Consider the following 22,258-nt stretch of genomic DNA (forward strand, 5'->3'; position numbering starts at 1 on the left):
AGCATCTCTTAGAAAACCTTCAAACAGTTTACCCACAACAGATGTTAAACTTACCGGCCTATAATTTCCCGGGAAGGGAGGGGGGGGGGGGGGGTATGGGGAGCTCTACTTGGGGTGGATACTAGATGAAGGACCAGCCTCTGGAAGGCTGGAGCCAGGCGAGGTGGTCTTCTGGTGTTCTTTTGAACAGTCCCCGAATAGCAATTCTTGTAGCCAAGGAGATCAGGTCATTCAAGCGGATGGACAATCAACACCATCTAATTCATCCCTAATCTAGTCAGGAAGGCCCTCCCAGAACACCGCCAGTTGAGCCTTATTGTTCCATGCAAGTTCTGCAGCCAGGGTACGGAACTGTATGGCATACTGTCCCATAGTCCGAGAACCTTGACGTAGACACAGCAGAGCTGAAGCAAGAGGAAGTACGGCCAGGCTATTCAAAGACCAACCAGACGGTAGCCAGGATAGGCTGCAGGTTAATGGTCTCTGGACCTTAGGATTTTCTCAAGAAAGGGCATGATCAGACAGCCGGGATGCAATAAAGGCGACCTTGGGCCACTCAGTAGGACACTTCTGACCGTGCAACTCAAAGTGGTTCAAGGACTTATTCAGGAAGCTATGACAAGTCTTAGGATCTCCACTATAACGTTGTGGCAGATGATGTGGCACGCCAGTGAAACAAATCTGGGCTTGCAGGTACGGGAACTGCAGGGGTAGAGGCAACTGCAACCCTTTAATAGCTGGAGGGGAGATGGCATCCAGACGGGCAGTGATACTATCAGGATACGTCTTCAGTATTTGATCGATGGGGGTCCGACATCCCCACCAATCAGCTGTTTGAGCAGGCAAAGATGCTCACAGTAGCAACCTGGCCATCCCTCTGATCATCAACCACAGTGCCGTACATATTTTAGTGGCAGTATTTGTTATCGCAGTTCAGCCCCATTTACTTCAATGGGGCTGAGCTGCGTCTAGTCCAAGTGACCAATAAACATGACGTCACATGGCCTAGGCAAAACTGCGAGAAGCCAACGGTGCTACTGCAAGCACTGATGCCTTGTTAAACAGCCGATCGACTGGGTCCAGTGTGTCGGACCCTCACCAATCAGATACTAATGACCTATTCTACTGTGTGGAGCTCTGAAACAGACAGATGGTCACTGCATCTCTTGTATGTTTGGCCAAGCTGAACATGTATGTGTATGGGGAAGAGAGAAGCGATAGCCATCGGTGGAACAATCATTAGACCGACTGCAATTGAATGTGTATGGGCAGCTTAAAAGGGGTTGTCTGCTTTTTTTTTTATATTGATGACCTATCCTTAAAGGGGTTATCCGAGTTAACTTAACCTTATCTTTATGGCTTTATTTCTCCTATACCTTAGTTTTCCTAAATCACTTACTGTACCTATCTTGTGCCGTTTCTCTGCTACACTAAACAGTCATGTGACCGCCCACGTCATCAGCTGTGACGTTCCGTTGACATGGAGCTCTCTGCTTGTCGGAGTGACTAAGCCATGTCGACGGAATGTCATCAGCCTTGGCCACGCCCCCACCTCTCTGCATTACAGTCCGTGCGGCTGTGAGTTGATCGCGCATGCGCGATCCTCACTTGTGCCGCGGCTACCTCCAACTTTCTAACTGCGGCTAATAGCTCAACCCCTCCCACAAATATAACAGATCAACCCCTCCCACAAATATTCATGAGGGAGAGATGAGTCATTGTTGTTACTGCTGCATGTAAACACAGCAATAACAGAACCTGGAAAAGGTGTAAGGATCGTTCTTTTTTCAAAAAATCAAGCTTGACTAATGTATATGTATATCCTGATTAATTTTGTTAGGTTTTATTTTTTTTCCCATAACTCGGATAACCCCTTTAAGATAGGTCATCAATATCAGATCGGCAGGGGTGCAGTTAAGCTGTTTAAAGAGACTCTTCATTGTTTATCTCCTTGCTGTCGCATCTGCAGTGGTGAGCAGGTGTAATTACAACTATGCCGCCCCATTCATTCGAATAGAAAGAAGCCATCCCATTGAAGTGAACGGGTGGCATAGCTGTAATTACTCCTGCTCACAGCTGCATTTGTGACGGTGAGCAGGTAAAATCTTGATAAATGAGACCCTATATTCTCTATGTTTGTAATGATGGAACAGCCCTGCACAGTAACAGATTCATGAATTTGTGCAACAGCATTCAAAAGTGGAGTAGGAATGTAAATGTATTTGTTCTTACCAATTGCTGGCAATGTATGCTTCGATAGACCAAATATCCATTTTAGAAGTTCCAAACTTGGCCACAGAGAACTCCCATTTGCCATCAAATCTGTAAAACTCTGATGTAGAAAAAAATAAATGTACAATTAAAAAGGAATGAATACAAACTTCTTATCCACTGCAGTACAGTATATTACATAGTATTACATACTGAGTGAGACTTTGCTGCCGTCACCACACAGAGGATCCTGAATAAGAAGATGTCTAGGATGAAGTTAGTATACAGCGTGGTCTTGTGAGATTTGCTATATCTCGCATTATCATGATCCAGCAGGTTGCTCTGACATTGTCCATGATGACTGGACTTCATCAGAACTGCAAAGAAACATACGATGCAAAATGGTTGCTACCTCCATGTCAAATCACTTGAAATTTACATATTAGGTGCCTGTAATTTTGTAAAGGCATCCCAAAACCAGGGGTAATGGGGCTAAGGTAGATAAAATAAACAAGAGCATGCTCAGGGAAGCGGAACTATTCAGTCCATATAACTTGTTCACATTTTTCAATGTGGTGACAGGTCATCTTTATCGCTTGCTGTAGTTAGAATATTCATTTGTTATATGTAAATATGTTTTTTTTTGTTTTGTTTTTTTACAAAACATTATGCTTTGATGCAAATAGGATGAGATTCAATCCTGTAAGATCAGGAAATCTTTTCCCAAAGCTGACTATCATGTATTATGTAAAGAATATAATTGATTTTTGCTCTGCAAATTATGCAGCATAGTGTGCGATTTGTACAAAAATAAAAGGACTCAAAAGGACCATTTTTTTTATTCAAAAGAAATATAGAAGACATATTGTAACAGTATAACATGCAGTTCAAAAGTATCGAGACGTTAAACTGTTGACAACGCAAAACAAGTATACTCATCCTTGGCATCAGACAGGTGCTGCATTGGGATAAGCATACTTGTCCTGCTGATGATGCAGGCTCAGCCAGCTGTAATATACAGAAGCATGGCAATGGCTGTAATATGTAGCAAGTGAATGGACCTTTAGGGGAATAAATCCCTCTGTGGATAGGTCTCCAGAGAAGAAGAAAAAGAAAAGGGGTGGAAAAGTATACCGGGATAAGGAAAAATAACGAATGCCAATACCGTTGGATAAATTAGGGTTACATAGTTAATATGGTTGAAAAAAAACCATACCGTATTTTTCGCCCCATAAGACGCCCCCCCCCCCAATGCTTCCATTTTACAGCGGGGAGAGAGGAGGGGCCCGATGCAGTCACTGTACTCTAACACCGTGCCCCGCCGCTCACCGCAGTATTTCTAAACATTAATCCTTAACCTGTTAATAAGTTTAATTAAAGCTGTGCTCTCCCCTGTATCAGTACTGTACTTACTAACAAGCTTCCATAGCAGGCAGAGCGGACGGCAGCAGTAACGTCACTCACTGACGTTGTGCGCCTGCTCCTCCCACTTTGCAGGCGGAGCAGGTGCGCGACGTTACTGCTGCCGTCCGCTCTGCCTGCTATGGAAGCTTGTTAGTAAAAACAGTACTGATACAGGGGAGAGCGCAGCTTTAATTAAACTTATTAACAGGTTAAGGATTAATATTTATAAATACTGCGGCGGGCTGGTGTATTGGGGGACACTTATGAGGGGGATCTGTGGAGGACACCTATATAGCAGTGTCATCCACAGATTCCCCACCCCATAACAGTGCCATCCATAGATCCCCCACCCCATAACAGTACCATTTATAGATCCCCCACCCCATAACAGTACCATCCATAGATCCCCCACCCCATAACAGTGCCATCCACAGATCCCCACCCCATAGCAGTGCCATCCACAGATCCCCCACCCCATAGCAGTGCCATCCACAGATGCCCCTCCCCATAACAGTGCCATCCACAGATGCCCCTCCCCATAACAGTGCCATCTACCGATCCCCTATAACAGTGCCATCCACCGATCCGACACATGACAGTGCGTCATCCACAGATCCCCCATAATAGTGTCATGCAAAGACCACCATTAGTTCAAAAACCACCAAAAGCACACATTTTGGTTTAACATTTTTTATTTTTTTTCCTCCTCAAAAACCTAGGTGCGTCTTATAGGGCGAAAAATACAGCAAGTCCATCAAATTCAACCAAGGGATAAATGGGGATGCGAATCCCAGAAGGAAGTGAAACTCAGATTTCTACACGTTTTCATAAGCACTAATGTAATTTACTTTTAAGAATTCATCTAAACCCTTTTTAAAACTGTCCATTGTTCCTGCTGTGACCACGTCCTGAGGAAGTCTATTCCAGAAAATTCACAGTTCTTACAGTAAAGAAGTTTTGACGCATCTGCATATTTCAGATGAGGCCGCACCAACGCTTTGTAAGGTGGTAATATTACATCCCTGCCCCGCGAGTCCATGCATCGTTTAATGCATGACAATATCCTGGTGGCCTTAGAAGCAGCTGACTGACATTGTATGCTGTTACTTAACCACTTGCCATCTGGGCCATTTGCCCCCTTCCTGACCAGGCCTAATTTTGCAAAACTGACCTATCTCACTTTATGTGGTAATAACTTTGGAACGCCTTAACTTATCCAAGTCATTCAGAGATTGTTTTCTCGTGACACATTGTACTTCATGATAGTCATAAATTTGAGTCAATATATTTCACCTTTATTTATGAAAAAATCCCAAATTTACCAAAAATTTTGAAAAATTTGCAATTTTCTAAATTTCAATTCCTCTGCTTTTTAAACAGAAAGTAATACCTCATAAAATATTTATTACTTAACATTCCCCATATGTCTACTTTATGTTGGCATCATTTTGGAAATGTCATTTTATTTTTTTAGGACGTTAGAAGGCTTAGAACTTTAGAAGCAATTCTTCACATTTTTAAGAAAATTGCCAAAACCCACTTTTTAAGGACCAGTTCAGGTCTGAAGTCACTTTGTGGGGCCTACATAGTGGATACCCCCATAAATGACCCCATTGTAGAAACTACACCCCTCAAGTTACTTAAAACCGATTTTACAAACTTTGTTAACCCTTTAGGCGTTCCACAAGAATTAAAGGAAAATAGAGATCAAATTTTTAAACTTCACTTTTTTGGAAGATTTTCCATTTTAATCCAATTTCTTCTTTAACACATCGATGGTTAACAGCCAAACAAAACTCAATATTTACTACCCAGATTCTGCAGTTTACAGAAACACCCCACATGTGGTCATAAACTGCTGTATGGGCACATGGCAGGGCGCAGAAGAAAAGGAACTCCACATGGCTTTTAGATGCCATGTCCCATTTGAAGCCCCCCTGATGCACCCTTACAGTAGAAACTCCCAAAAAGTGACCCCATTTTGGAAACTAGGTAATAAGGTGCCAGTTTTATTGGTACTATTTTTGGGTACATATGATTTTTTGATCATTAATTATAACACTTTATGGGGCAAGGTGACCAAAAAATTGGTTGTTTTAGCACAGTTTTTATTTATTTATATTTAAAGCGTTCACTTGAGGGGTTCAGTCAAGCGACATTTTTATAGAGCAGATTGTTACGGACGTGGCGATACCTAATATGTATACTTTTTTTTATTTATTTCACTTTAACACAATTATAGCATTTTTTAAACCAAAAAAATGATGTTTTAGTGTCTCCATGTTCTAAGAGCTATAGTTTTTTTATTTTTTGAGAGATTTTCTTATGTAGGGGCTCATTTTTTGCGGGTTGAGGTGACGGTTTTATTGGTACCATTTTGTGGGACATACGCCTTTTTGATCACTTGGTGTTGCACTTTTTGTGATGTAAGGTGACAAAAATGGCTTTTTTTGACAGTTATTTATTTTTATTTTTTATGGTGATTATTGGACTGGGTCTATTATGTGATATATTTATAGAGCCGACCGTCACGGACGCGGCAATACCAAATATGTCTATTTTATTTTATTTTTTCTATTTTTTTATTATTTTTTTATTCCTTACTTGGGGAATTTTTTTTTTTACATGTGAAAACTTAATTTACTTTTTATTTTATTTTTAACATTTTATTTAAATTTTTTTTATTTTACACTTTGCGTCCCCCATAAGGTCATACAAGACCTCTGGGGGACATTTAACTTCACTTTTTTTCTTTTCACTGTTGATTTCTCCTGTAACTGGGGCTGACATAGTAGCCCCAGTTACAGGAGAAATGCACCCCCCAGAGAGGCTGTATAGCAGTATACTTTGCTGTACAGCCTCAGTGCAGGGCTGATCGAGGTCTCTGAAAGACCTCACAGCTCCTGCACTCACCCGGCTCAGACAGTCACATGTCCTGGAGATCGTGCTGATTAGACTCCAGTGAAAACAGCTGCTGGGTGAGTGTAAATGTTCCGATCTCTCTCTCCTGCTAGCACTAATGAGAGGGAGACAGTACAAGCCTCACTGAGCTCTGTAACTGCAGATTACAGAGCTCACAACACATGCTCTGGAGACAATGCTGCTGATTTGTCTCCAGTGTAAACAGCTGCTGGGGGATCGCTGCTGGAGTGTGAATGTACCGATCTCCCTCTCCTGCCAGCGCTACAGAGAGGGAGACGGTACAAGCATTTCAGAGCGCTGTAACTGGAAATTACAGCGCTCACATGCCTTGGAGACCATGCTGATTGGTCTCCAGGGCTTACAGTTAAGAATTACGATCGCGATGCCTACTTTAAATACCGATCTCCCTCTCTGACTGGCAGTAATAAGAGGGAGATGGTAGATGCATTTGTGATCGCTCTGACTGCTTGTCAGAGCGATCAAAAGCCTGGAGACCAGCAAAAAAGGTCTCATGGTAAAGCTCCATGTTCTTGGCTGTCAGGAGGGAGCTTAGTCATAGAGTTTCTATCTACAGGGGCAGAGCACAGGAGGGAAAGCTGCAGGACGTTTTAAAACGTGCTATCAGAAATAGAGATCCACCTCCTGGACGTTTATAGTCAATGGGCAGACGGGAGGTGGTTAATCTACCATCTACAAGGACACCCAAATCCTTCTCTATAAGTGACTCTCCCAGTGTTACATCTCCTAAGACAAATGATGCACTGAGATTATTACTACCAAGATGCATAACTTTACATTTATCCACATTGAACCTTATTTGCCAAGTTGTTGCCCAATCACTCAGTGTTCAAGTCAGCTTGTAGTTTATGGACATCTTCCATAGACTGCACAGTACTACACAACTTAGTGTCATCTGCAAAAATAGAAATGGTGCTATTAATCCCATCCTCGATCTCATTAATAAATACATTAAATAATAGAGGATCCAGCACTGAACCTTGGGGTACACCACTTATAACCCGGGACCATTCTGAATAGGAATCATTGACCACAACTCTCTGGACATGGTCCTTCAACCAGTTTTCAATCCAATTACAAACTATACTTTCCAAGCCTATAGACCAGGGGTACTCAAGTACTTTTTGTAAAGGTACACATACCCGAGTTTGCTTTAGGATGAAGGTCTGAGCTGCAAAACAAAAAAAATATATAAGGAGGGACAACAACATTGGTATGTAGCGCTGCCAATTTTATTTTATTTTTTTACAATAATCCACACCTCCAAGCCCACCTAATCTCCTTTCTGGCGACCAAACAGTAAGAATATCCTTTCATTGCCCTCTAACAATAATGATGCCCCTTTAATGGCCCTCAGTATAATATCTCTTTAGTGCTCCACAGAGTATGACACCCCTAAGTGCACCTTCACAGCAGTGTGATCCCTTGGTGCCCCCACACATTATGATACTCCTTAGTTCCTCCCCACAGAGTATGAATATCCTAAGTGTCCCCTTACAGTAGGATAATTCCTTAGCTGCCCCTCAAACAGAATGAGCCACACTTAAAAGCCCCCAGAACCAAGTGATGTTCTCTACATGCCCCCCTCACACAGTATAATGTACCATTAAATGCTCCCCTCACAAAGTGATGGCCCTTAAATGTCCCCCACAGTGATGTACCCTTAAGTAGACTTCACACAGTATGATGCCCCGTTAAGTGACCCGCACACAGTGTTGCCCCCTTAAGTTCTCCCCACATAGTATGATGCTCCTTTAAGTAGCCCCACACACAATGATGCCCCCCCTCATAGATTCTGCCCCTTTAGATGGCCCCACCATTGATGCCCGCCTAATAATAATGCACCCTTTGGTGGTCCTCCTCACAGATCTATGCCCAGCTCCCCTACCAGTTATGCCCCCTAGATGGCCCCCCACACACAGTTATGCCCCCTTTAGTGGACCCAACACAGAGTTACACACCTTTAGATGCCTTCCTACAAAGTTATGTCGCCACAGTGCTGCCATCTCCAGTGCCTCCACACATAGTCATGCCCCTTTAGGTGGCCCCCCCCAAACAGTGATGCCCCCTCATAAATTATAACCCTTTAGATGGCCCACAAAGTGATGCCCCTTTTAGTGCCCCATCACAGTTATCTACCTTAGGTGGCCCCCCACCTATTTATGCCTGGTTAGATGTCTCCCCCCCGCCCACAGTTAAGTGCCCCCCAGAGTTATGTCCCCTTTAGTGGCCCCCCCACTTAGATATTCTCCTTCAAAGGATTATGCCACCTTATATATCCCCCCCCACACACACAGTTATGGCAGCCCCCCATTATAAAAAAAAAACTAAAAAAACGTACCTCCTCACAGTAGTATTTCCCTCATTGTACGCCCTTCACATTAGATTTGTACAGATGTGTGCCCCCTAACAGTAGTTATGCCTACATTGTGCCCCCTTAAAGTACTTATACCATCATTGTGCCTCCTTCACTGTAGTTATGCACTCATTGTGCCCCCTCATAGTAGTTATGCCCTCTATGTGCCCCTTCACAGTTGCAATGCCCACTTACAGTAATAATCCCCATTGTGCCCCCTTCATAGTAATAATCCCCATTGTGCCCCTTCACAGTAATAATCCCCATTATAGTAATAATCCCCATTGTGCCCCCTTCATAGTAAAATTCCCAATTGTGTTTGCTTCACAGTAGTAATGCTCATTGTACCCCCTTCACAGTAATAATGACAATTGCGCCCCTTAATAGCAGTAATGCCCTCTGTGCCTTCTCCATAGTAGAAATCCCCATTGTGCCCCTTAATAGTAGTAATGCCCTCTGTGCTAGTAATGTCCATTGTGCCCTCTTCACAGTAATAATGCCCTCTGTGCCCCCTTATAGTAATGCCCTCTCTGCACTGTGCCCCCTCCAGAGTAGAAATGCCCATTGTGCCCCCTCTGTGTAAAAAAAAAAAAAAAAAATCAGTAACTACTCACCTTGTCCCATTCCTGAACTCACAGTCCTCTCTGCCCTGCAGACACAGATCACTCTGTAGCACTGTGTGGGCGTAGCTCATGCAAATTTCTGGGCTGAAGGCTCCGCCCACACTGGCTGGCAGCACGATCTGTGCCTGCAGTGTGAATGGTGGAGCAGGGAGAAGTCTTCCTGGTTCACCATTCAGAGCGCCGCTGGCCTGAAGAAGGGGAGGAGCGTTCCATCAATACAGAACTTCCATCTGTATTGATGGAAGCGCTCATTGCTTCTGGACTCTAGCACCCCCTGAGAGCCAGCACCAGAGCATACCGCCAGCCCCCCCCTCCCTTAGCACGCCACTGCAGGCAGGGGTCCGGACAGCTGGCAACCGCCAGTTGAGTACCGATGCAATAGACCTTACTTTACCTATTAAACATCTATGAGGGACAGTACGCTACATCCACAACCGCCCCTCTGTCCAGGCCTCCTCATAAAAATAAATCAGATTAGTCTGACAACTTCTGTCCTTCCTAAACCCATGTTGGTTATCACTTATATTATTTACAGTCACATACTCCTGTATATAGTCCTTAAGAGTCCTTCAAACATTTTTCCCACAAAAAAAGTTAAACTAACTGGCCTATAATTACCTGTAGAGGACCTACATCCTTTTTTGAATATGGGTACCACATTTGCCTTGCACCAGTGAATTGGCGCTGTACCAGTACCTAAAGAATCTTTAAAAATTATAAACAGGGGCACATCAATGATTGAACTGAGCTCTTTAAGAACTCTTGGGTGGAATCCATCTGGACCAGAGCCTTGCTCACATTTACCTTATTTAACTTAGCTTGGACAATATCTACAGTTAGCCAATTGAGTATATTACTGCCCCAGCACCACAGATATCAGCTCCGTTCTCTTTGTTGTATATAGAGCTAAAAAAAAATAATTGGTAACTCTGCCTTTTTCTTATCTTCAGTGACTAACCCCTGTAACGGATCTGACAGGGTACCTCCGTTGATGGATGCTCCTAGTGCTTCCCGAGGACTCCAAGCACTACCACCACAGGAACAAGGAACAGGAACAGCTCTTTATTGAACACACAAGCATTGACTTATATACACATTTTCCAACAAGGGTACCACCCCCGTGGACCTGGTTGGGAACTGAGGACATAACATAGCAGCCAATCCTTACAGTTTTACAGTTTAAACACAAATGGCATTGCCTGTGACGCAATTAACAAACACACTGGCATGGTCTGGGACACAATTAATAAACACAATGGCATTGCCTGTGACGCACTCAATAACAGAATAGGCATTGTCTTTGAGGCAATCAACAAAATAAAATTACCAAAACACAATGGGCTCTGCCTGTGATACAATTACTAAACATAATGGGCTAACTTAATCACTCACAGGCAGAAAACACACATTTTTCCCCAAAACACAGAAAACACCTCAAAACCCCACTTATCCCCATAATTTATACATCCATTGATAGCTCTGATCTGGGTGAACAAAATATCCAAAAATCACCCAGTCCGAGCAGGTGTTCCCGAATTCCATGGAAGTCCCATTTGGCCGACCGCAAGCATGGCTTTCCTGCCCAAAACAGTTCCACAGATTTAGGCTGTGCGGCCGGTCTGTCTTCTCCTTCAAAGTTAGTATATGGGCCATAGTCCTGAGGCAAGAGGCTGGCAAACAGGCCCCTCCAAAACCCAGTGGTGAGGTTAGTTTCGCCACAACCCTCCCTTTACCATTATTTAGGGGACCTACCTGCTTAGACCTTGTTTTTTTTTTAGCATTTATATATTTAAATACTTTTTGGGGATTTGTTTTGCGCTCTTTTGCCACCTGCTGTTCGTTTTGTATTTTTGCTAATTTTATTTCCTTTTTACAGATTTTGTTAAGCCCTTTGTAAACTTCAAAGGCTACATCTGACCCCTCAGATTTGTATTTTTTAAATGCCCTTTTTACAGTAGCTGTAAGCCAAGGGGGGTTTAATTTTAGCCGTTTATACTTGTTACCTAAAAGAATACATTTTTTTGTGCAATTACTCAATGTGGATTTAAAGCTCTCCCATTTATCCTCAGTATTATTATGTGACAGTAGCTGCTCCCAGTTTATGCCCTGAAATGCTGCCTTAAACCCAGGGAAATTTGCCTTTTTTGCTAGTGTTTTTGCTCTTCCTGACAGTTTGATTCTTATAGTGTAGGGAATATTATATTGTGGTCACTATTACCTAGTGTTTCTCGAACAGTAACGTTTCCAACAAGCTCTGCATCATTAGAAATTACCAGATCCAACAGAGCATTGCCCCTAGAGTGGGAGCTTCTATAAACTGGCCCATAAAGTTGTCCTGCAGAAAGTTGAGGAATTTTCTCCCCTTTGCGGTTGAGGCAGAATGTCTGTGAAGTTAAAATCTCCCATTATGACCACTGTGGCGAAACCAACCTCGCCACTGGGTTTTGGAGGGGCCTGGCTACTAGCCTCTTGCCCCAGGATTATGGGCCCTCTCATCAGCCAGGCCTCATTTGTTCACAAAGGACTTGGACTAACTTGAACTCTCACCCGAACGAATTAGACCAGGGTTCAAGTTAGTCCATTACGTTTGGTAATTGTATTTTGTGGATTGCGTCTCAGACAATGCTCATTGTATTTTGTTTATTGCGTTACAGACAGAGGGAAGGGGATTTTGTGTACAATTGCTGGGGAGGTTTGAATACTGTAAATGCATGTGATTGGCTGTTTTTACAAAACCCTGTGGGTGGTGGCCTTGTTGGAAGATGTGTATAAAATGCTTGTGTGTTAGAATAAAGTGGTTGCTTTTATACCTTCATGAAGTTTTGGCTCATGTTTGGGGAATGCGATAACTACACTCTTTGGGATTGCTATATCACAATACTCCCCTGAGTATAAGCTCTTGTAAGAGCTTGTTCATGGTTCCTGCTCTCCGGATGTAGGAGAGGGTCACCCACTGGAAGCTGAAGCCCAGTCTTGGGTCCAGTGTGGGTGGAGGACGGTGAGACCCCAACCAAGCTGCGGCGGTTTGTGGGGTCTGCAGTGCGTACGGTGTCAAGTGGAGTGCTTGGAGTCCTCTGGAAGCACTAGGAGCACATATCGACGGAGGTACCCGGTTGGGGTGCTAGGAGTTCCGTTACAACCACTGGACCAGCCTGTGCAGCCCACTCTATTTGGTTATGCAGTTGCGTTTGTAATCTAATCTGTGATGTTAGGGGGTCTATAGATTACACCAAGTATTTTTTCAGTGTTTCTATCCCTTTGAACTTCCACCCATAACGTTTCAACATTCTAACGATCCGCACCCACAATTGCATCTTTAACACTTGTCTTCAGATCACTCCTCACAAACAGGCACATGCCACCGCTCTTTCTATCAACCCTGTCTTTGCTAAATAGTGTAAAACCCTTAATAACAGCCCAGTCATGCGAAAAGTCAAACCACGTCTCAGCCACACCAACTGCATCTATGTGATCTTCTAGCACCATAGCCTCCAGCTCCCCCATTTTGCTAGCTAGACTTCTGGCAATTGTGAAAATACATTTAAAATTACTATTACCTGTAAAGTGAATATCCATGATTTTTTTTTGTTACCTTGGTTGATTTTTGGATGTAACAGGTTCTTGTTACCAGCAGCTCTATTTTTTATTGGTATACAGTTCTGCCCAGTCTTCTCCCTACTTTCCTCACTAAACCCAGCCCCCACTAAATCTTCACTGTCCCCTCCTATATACCAATCTCTATCTACCCCCTTATTAGTATGACCCCCCCAGATCCTAGTTTATAAGCTTCTCAAGCCATCTAACCATTTTTTTCCCGCAGAGCAGTTGCACCCTCTCCATTAAGGTGCAGCCCGTCCCTACTGTAGAGCCTGTAACTGACAGAAGTCGGCCCAGTTTTCACCTACCCCGCCAAGATCGCTTGTAGAATGTTAGAGATCGATGTCAGCTTCAGGAGATAGCGTCTTTATCAATGACCTTTAAGAATTCTCTCCAATGGCTGTAATATACAAGGTGCTGATGGGTATGGCTGGCTTGTAGCAAAGACTCCCAAGTCTGTGATCAATATTTGCTTATTAGATCATGTCACAAGCGTGGAGTATTCCAAAGTATTATAGTCTGCCAGTGTAAAACACTCCTCAACATTGAAATTGCAACACCAAGAAAAACAAGTCATAAGGTTATGCAAATCAAGGAAGTAGCACGTGATATGAAGAGGCCTTCACAAGTGAGCGTCATACTGGTCCTACTCCCAGGATTATGGTGTGGGGTGGCATAATGTACAGTAGCTGGACTTCCCCAGTCTTCATCTCAAGTGCACTAACAGGTAAACATTAGATTGATTTGGTTGTGGAACCAGTGGTATAGCAATTTCTCCAAAGAGTAACAGCACCCATTTTTTAACAGGACAACACCAGGCCACTTGAATAGACTGCCTGACCTAAATCTTATACCATGTCATGCAACATCTCCGGACTTGTCTCTCATTGAGCACATCTGGGACGTCATTGGTCGGCAATTGCAAAGGGAGCTGCCAGCAGCAGATCTTGATGATTTGCGTGATCAAGTGCATTTATCGTGGCAGAACACTCCTCAGACAACCCTTAATAACCTCATTGATAGTGTGCCAAGGCATGTAAGCACAGGTATTTCTGCATGTGATGCTCATACTTGATAATGAATAAACAGACGTGGAATATTTTGCTTCCATTTTGCAGCATATGTAATTTCCATAATTACATGACTTTTACTGTATTCCAAGCATTACAAAAGCACTCATAGCTTCAAGTTCTATTGGGGGACAAAAAAATAAACTTTTTAATAAATAGTCTTCTCACCTCATTAAAAATGGATTTTTCACATCTCCTCGGGAAAAAAAAAATTCAAAAATCTACGGCTGCAAAAAAATCTAAAGATTACATTGTGATTGAAAGATAAAATAATCATGTCTCTTACAATATGATGACATTCTTAATGCAAGTTTTCTGTATGGTAAACAGAGGGTAATAATAAAAAAAAAAACTATGGTGCAATAGCGGCTTTCCTTGTCGTCCTTCAGCAGCAGCACCCACAGGGATTTCTAGTCCTCCTGAAACATAGGACAGGAGATGTGAATTAATCAATTAGTTGCAGACCCTATATCACTCCTTCACTTAGAATCTCCTATTGTGTTTTTTTCTGTCCTTCCTGGATGACCTCCTTTTAATGAAAGAGATGGAGATGTTGGGAAGCATATTAATATTATAATTTTTTTTTTTTTCAACTTCATATGTATTTTTTCAACTTCATAATCCCAGGGGTCTGTGCCCCTTATAGCTGATCTTGAGAATGCAGGTTCCGCATTAGTGCTGCCGGCCAATACAAACATGGAGCACCTCAGGTCTCAACAGCGAGGCAACATCCAAGCCGCTCCACACGCCGCAGGTACCGCCCACAATAGCGCCGGCCGCCTGGACCGCCCACATCAGCATGTTTGCGGCCAATAAAAACACGGCGCCCCTCAGGCCTCCTGAACCGCCCACAGCAACAGAGTTGTCCTGCAAACCGGTACCACCCACAATTGCAGCGGCCAATAAACACGGCACACCACACACCGCTCGGACCGCCCACAGCAGTGCACCATTATTATGGTGTGCTGTGTCAATTTGAGCGCCGCCATTACAGTCCTGTCAGACACAGATAGAGCAGCTGCTGCTGCCATCAGTGATTGCCACCAGTCGCAGTGCCAGCAGTCTCAGCACCACCAGTCAGTGCCAGCCATCTCAGCCATCAGTGATTGCCACCAGTCGCAGTGCCCGCAGTCTCAGCCACCAGTCAGTGTCAGTCGTTTAAGCCAGTCACAGTGCCCGCAGTCCCAGCCACCAGTCACAGTGCCCGCAGTCCCAGCCACCAGTCACAGTGCCCGCAGTCCCAGCCACCAGTCAGTGCCCGCAGTCCCAGCCACCAGTCAGTGCCAGCCGTCTCAGCCACCAGTCAGTGCCAGCCGTCTCAGCCACCAGTCAGTGCCAGCCGGCTCAGCACCACCAGTCACAGTGCCAGCCGGCTCAGCACCACCAGTCACAGTGCCAGCAGTCTCAGCCACCAGTCAATGCCACAAGCCACAGCCACCAGTCAGTGTCAGTCGTTTCAGCCATCAGTCATGCCACCAGTCACAGTAGTCTCAGCACCATCAGTCAGTGCCAGCCGTCTCAGGCATTAGCCGCAGTCTGAGCACCACCAGTCAGTGCCAGCCGTCTCAGCCACCAGTCAGTGTCAGCCGTCTCAGCCACCAGTCAGTGTCAGCCGTCTCAGACATCAGTCACAGTGCCAGCAGTCTCAGCCACCAGTCAGTGCCAGCCGTCTAAGCCATTAGCTGCAGTCTGAGCACCATCAGTCAGTGCCAGCCGTCTCAGCCACCAGTCAGTGTCAGCCGTCTCAGCCACCAGTCAGTGTCAGCCGTCTCAGCAATTAGCCGCAGTCAACAGTGTCAGCCACAGCCACAGTATCAGCACCACCAGTCAGTGTCAGCCGTCTCAGACATCAGTCACAGTGCCAGCAGTCTCAGCCACCAGTCAGTGCCAGCCGTCTCAGACATCAGTCACAGTGCCAGCAGTCTCAGCCACCAGTCAGTGCCAGTCGACTGCTAGCCACAGTCAACAGTGTCAGCCACAGCAGCAGTCTCAGCACCACCAGTCAGTGTCAGCCACCAGTCACAGTGCTAGCACCATCAGTCAGTGCCAGTGACGCATATTCTAACACATCTATCAATAGCCACACAGGAGAGGATAAATGATATAAGAGAAAGACATAAATGTAAGAGATATGCTGAAAGAGAAAAAGCTAGGACAGCAAGTCTTACACCAGAAGAACGACAATTACAATGTTTGCGACATGCACAATTACAGAGACTGGCCCGACGTAAAGGACTAGAAATAAATGAATCTAGGGCCACAATAGAAAGAATGTCACTTATAAATGATATAGTTAATATTAATGAAGGTAACATTAAACCCCCCACAAGGAAAACATTTTGAAGGAGAAAGACCATCTGATCAAAAATGTACACAGTGTTGCTCAAAAGGAAAAATAAATCTTCAACCAATCCGAACAAATCCTTTTATACAGTAGCTCGACAGGTCAGCATCATTACAGCAAAAATTTCCTGCAAAATATAATGGTCAATAAATAGTGCTCTAGCATTTGCATCTATGGGAACTAACATTACTCTGCCTCCTGGTGTCACCGCCGCCTCTAGGAGAGATCTTAGAGGTTCAGATAGACGGAAGACTCAGGAGTCGATCTGACAGATCTCTATTGTTTTCATTGTTGCTGACAGGTTTCTACCCCTTCGCAGGTGTTGCTCATTATCAGTCAGGTGGCCCCTTTATATGTTCCGCCTTTCACTGATTTCCCTGCGGCTAATAGTTATTCTGAGGAGTGCTCTGCTTGTGTGGTGATTCTCCTGTTCCAGTTGCTTCTCTAGCCAAGTCCTTTCCCTTTTCTTGTTGTGTCTGTCCTGACTAGGCCTCAGGGAGACACTGGCTCCTTCAGGGTGGAAGGAGATGGTTGCCTCTTTCCCTGTTCCCTAAGCTGAGGGTTTGGTGCAGTGTGTCAGCAGTCTTACGTTCCCGTGCATGTGTATTTCTACCTTTGAGACTTGCACATGTGGTTAGCAGCTTAGGTAGAGAGTCAGGGTTTGCTAGGAGGTGACCTCTTTATTCCCTAGGCTTGGGGCCTAGTCTGTAGTTTTGTTGTTGTTCCCTTTGGTTGTCTTTCCTTCCCTGCACTACCTGTGACATTATCAACCGCCGAATACCGTTACTGTTTCCCCTGCTCTGTGTTGTCATGGATCCTGTCTCTGCACTGGTGGATCACATGCAGGGCTTGTTACTGGAGGTAGCAGACCTCCGTGAAACTGTTGCAAGGTGTCAGGCATCTGTCTCTGCCAGTGGAGTCCAGACCTGCTCTGAACCTAAGATCGCCACCCCGGACCGATTTGCCGGAGGAAGTGACAACTTCGTTCGGTTCAGGGAGTCATGTAAACTTTATTTTCGCTTACGCCCTCACTCCTCTGGTGACGAGTGTCAAAAGGTGGGGATCCTTATTTCTTTATTGAAAGGTGACGCTCAATCCTGGACCTTTTCTTTGCCGACCAGATCCCAATCCCTCCGGTCAGTGGATAGAGAGCCCTGAGACTTATTTATGACGGCACAGATCGAGTTTTTCTGTCTGAATCTATGTTGCGCGGCTTGCATCAGGGAAATCGGTCTGCTGAGTCCTACTGCTCTGAATTCAGGAGATGGGCAACTGATTCTGAGTGGAATGACCCTGCCCTCCGGAGTCAGTTCTGTCAGGGGCTTTCTGAGACTAAAAGATGCCCTAGCACTCCATGAAAATCCTGTTTCATTAGAAGCTGCCATGTCTCTTGCGGTGCAAATTGATAGACGTCTGAGGGAAAGGTGCAAGACTCTGTTCTCTCGGGACGTATTACCTGAAGGGAGGTCGGTCCCTTCTGACACTCTGGGTACTGAGACACCTGAGCCCATATTTGGAGATGAACCTATGCAATTGGGACAGGTCTCTCCAGACCCTGGTGATAAGAACTTCAGGGCTAGAAAGAGACTCTGTTTTATTTGTGGTAAAGATGGTCATTTTGTTAATGTGTTAATTCTCAAAAATCTTTCTGAAAAAGATGGGACATTGAGACAGTGTCTAGATTTCGGAGAGTTGAATCTCATCACTATCCGTGATACTTATCCCCTTCCCCTGATCCCAGATTTGTTCAACCAGATTGTTGGAGCTAAGGTGTTTTCTAAATTAGACCTAATAAGGGCATATAATCTGGTCAGGATCAAGGAAGGGGATGAATGGAAGACTGCGTTTAATACCCCAGAGGGTCATTATGAGAACTTGGTCATGCCTTTTGGTTTGACCAATGCCCCGGCAGTATTTCAACATTTCATCAATTAGATTTTTCCTAATTTGGTGGGAAGGTTTGTTGTCCTATACCTGGATGACATATTGATTTATTCGCCCAACATTAAGAGTCATCAGGATCATTTGAGACAAGTCTTGCTGATCCTCCGGGAGAATAAGTTATATGCCAAGATTGAAAAATGTCTGTTTGCTGTTCAAGAGATTCCTTTTCTGGGTTACCTGCTTTCCGCTTTGGGCTTTCGCATGGATCCCGAAAAAGTCAGTGCGGTCTTGGAATGGGATCTGCCCGAGAATCAGAAAGCGCTTATGAGGTTTTGGGGGTTTACCAATTACTACAGAAAATGTATCTTGAATTATTCCACTGTTGCCAAACATCTGACTGACACGACTAAAAGGGGTGGATTTCTCTGTCTGGTTGGAAGAGGCGTTACATGCTTTTTCCACTATAAAAGAAATGTTTTTCTTCTGCTCCCATTTTGGTGCAGCCTGATGTGTCTCAGCCATTTATTGTTGAGGTGGACGCATCAGAAGTGGGAGTTGGTGCAGCTCTGTCGCAGGGTCCTTCTCCTGGCAAATAGCGCCCTTGTTCTTTTTTTTTTCTTTTTTAAACTCTCTTCTGCTGAGAGAAATTATGATGTTTGCAATAGAAAGCTGCTGGCCATTAAGTTGGCCTTTGAGGAATGGCGTCATTGGTTAGAAGGAGCGATTCATCCCATTACTGTATTTACCGATCATAAAAATCTGGCCTACCTGGAGTCGGCTAAACGTTTGAACCCAAGGCAGGCCAGATGGTCTTTGTTTTTTACCAGATTTAATTTCATTGTCACTTTTCGCCCTGGGGTCAAGAATGTCAAGGCGGATGCCTTGTCGCGTAGCTTCCCTGGTGGGGGTGATACTGAGGATCCTGGTCCGATTTTGGCTGATGGGGTGGTTGTATCCGCCCTCTATCCTGAACTGGAGGCGGAAGTGTTAGAAGTTCAGGGAGAGGCACCTGATTCCTGTCTCCCAGGGAAGTTGTTTGTTCCTTCTGAGCTTCGTCACAAGGTGTTTAAGGAACATCATGATACTGTCCTTGCTGGACACCCTAGGAGCAGATCCACTGTTGATCCGATTTCTCTGAGATTCTGGTGGCCGAGTTTATGTAAGAGTGTTGAGGGCTATGTGGCAGCTTGTGACACCTGTGCACGTGCCAAGGTGACTCATACTCGGCCCTCAGGATCTCTTCTTCCTTTGTCCATCCCATCCAGTCCCTGGACGCATTTGTCCATGGACTTTATCACCGATTTGCCCAGTTCTTCTGGGATGACGGTGATCGACCGCATCAGTAAGATGGCGCACTTTATTCCATTTTCTGGTTTACCCAATGCCAAAACTCTGGCTCGGACATTTGTTGATAATATTGTGAAATTACACGGCATTCCCTCTGATGTGTTGTCTGATAGAGGGACTCAATTTGTTTCCAGATTCTGGAAGGCTTTCTGTACTTGCCTGGGGATTCATTTGTCCTTCTCTTTGGATTTTCACCCTTAGTCAAACTGATAAACTGAACGCACTAACCAGAATCTGGAGACATACAGTACAGACCAAAAGTTTGGACACACCTTCTCATTCAAAGAGTTTTCTTTATTTTCATGACTATGAAGGCATCAAAACTATGAATTAACACATGTGGAATTATATACATAACAAACAAGTGTGAAGCAACTGAAGATATGTCATATTCTAGGTTCTTCAAAGTAGCCACCTTTTGCTTTGATTACTGCTTTGCACACTCTTGGCATTCTCTTGATGAGCTTCAAGAGGTCCCCTGAAATGGTCTTCCAACAGTCTTGAAGGAGTTCCCAGAGATGCTTAGCACTTGTTGGCCCTTTTGCCTTCACTCTGCGGTCCAGCTCACCCCAAACCATCTCGATTGGGTTCAGGTCCGGTGACTGTGGAGGCCAGGTCATCTGGCGCAACACCCCATCACTCTCCTTCATGGTCAAATAGCCCTTACTTTCAAAGTTTTCCCAATTTTTCGGCTGACTGACTGACCTTCATTTCTTAAAGTAATGATGGCCACTCGTTTTTCTTTACTTAGCTGCTTTTTTCTTGCCATAATACAAATTCTAACAGTCTATTCTGTAGGACTATCAGCTGTGTATCCACCTGACTTCTCCTCAACGCAACTGATGGTCCCAACCCCATTTATAGGGCAAGAAATCCCACTTATTAAACCTGACAGGGCACACCTGTGAAGTGAAAAACATTTCAGGGGACTACCTCTTGAAGCTCATCAAGAGAATGCCAAGAGTGTGCAAAGGAGTAATCAAAGCAAAAGGTGGCTACTTTGAAGAACCTAGAATGAGACATATTTTCCGTTGTTTCACACTTGTTTGTTATGTATATAATTCCACATGTGTTAATTCATAGTTTTGATGCCTTCAGTGTGAATCTACAATTTTCATAGTCATGAAAATAAAGAAAACTCTTTGAATGAGAAGGTGTGTCCAAACTTTTGGTCTGTACTGTATTTGAGGTGTTTTGTCGTGAGAATCAGGAGGAGTGGTCCTCATTTTTGTCGTTGGCCGAATTTGCTTTGAATAACAGTCATTAGGAGTCCACTGATAAGTCAACATTTTTTGGTGCATATGGGTTTCACCCTCAGTTTGGTACGTTCTCTGGGAATAATTCCTCTGGTATTCCTGATGAGGAGAGATTTGCTTCTTCCTTGTCATCTATCTGGCAGAAAATTGTAATCATTTTAAAAAAGATGGGCGATAGGTATAAACGTATGGCTGACAAGAAACGTGTGTCTGGTCCGGACCTGAATGTGGGTAATTTGGTGTGGTTGTCCACTAAGAACATTAAGTTGAAGGTGCCATCCTGGAAGTTAGGTCCAAAATTTATTAGTCCATACAAGATCTCTGCCATTATTAATCCGGTTTCTTTTCACCTTGAACTTCCGCAGGCTTGGAAGATCCATAATGTCTTCCATAAATCTTTGTTAAAGAGTTATGTGGAACCTGCCTTACCATCTTCCTTGCCACCTCCCCCTGTCATGGTTGATGGGAATCTGGAGTTTCAAATTTCCAAAGTTATTGACTCATGTCCTTTGGGGTTCCCTTCAATACCGCGTTCATTGGAAGGGTTACAGTCCGGAGGAGAGAATGTGGGTCCCGGCGACTGATGTGAATGCCAGTCGGCTGCTGAGGGCTTTTCACAGAGCACACCCTGATAAAGTTGGTCCTGGGTGCCTGAAGGTCACCCGTAGAAGGGGGGAAACTGTCAACGCCGGCTCTGGGAGAGATCTCAGAAGTTCAGATAGACGGAAGACTCAGTAGTCAATCTGACAGATCTCTATTGTTTTCATTGTTGCTGACAGGTTTCCACCTCTTTGCAGGTGTTGATCATTATCAGGTGGCCCCTTTATATGTTCCGCCTTTCACTGGTTTCCATGCGGCTAATAGTTATTCTGAGGAGTGCTCTGCTTGTGTGGCGATTCTCCTGTTCCAGTTGCTTCTCTAGCTAGTTGTGTCTGTCCTAACTAGGCCTCAGGGAGATAGCTTGGGGAACAGGGAAAGAGGCAGCTGAGGGTTTGGTGCAGTGTGTCAGCAGTCTTAGGTTCCCATGCATATGTATTTCTACCTTTGAGACTTGCACATGTGGTTAGCAGCTTAGGGAGAGAGTCAGGGTTTGCTAGGAGGTGACCTCTTTATTCCCTAGGCTTGGGGCCTAATCTGTAGTTGTTTTGTTGTTGTTCCCTTTGGTTGTCTTTCCTTCCCCGTACTACCCGGTGACACCTGGCTATAGGACATACTGTTTTCTAATC

At 44.5% G+C, this 22,258-nt stretch overlaps 1 protein-coding gene across 1 annotated transcript in view; it reads right to left on the bottom strand.

Annotated features, from left to right (window-relative positions):
* FAAH2 (fatty acid amide hydrolase 2) overlaps positions 1-22,258 on the bottom strand; it is a 164,219-nt gene that overhangs the window by 35,668 nt on the left and 106,293 nt on the right. The window contains exon 8 of the mRNA XM_040405501.1: positions 2,233-2,332. Within this exon, the coding sequence (XP_040261435.1) occupies positions 2,233-2,332 (100 nt within the window). The remainder of the gene's footprint in view (positions 1-2,232; positions 2,333-22,258) is intronic.

The sequence above is a fragment of the Bufo bufo genome, chromosome 8 (genome assembly GCF_905171765.1).
Source record: "Bufo bufo chromosome 8, aBufBuf1.1, whole genome shotgun sequence".
Lineage (NCBI taxonomy): Eukaryota > Metazoa > Chordata > Amphibia > Anura > Bufonidae > Bufo > Bufo bufo.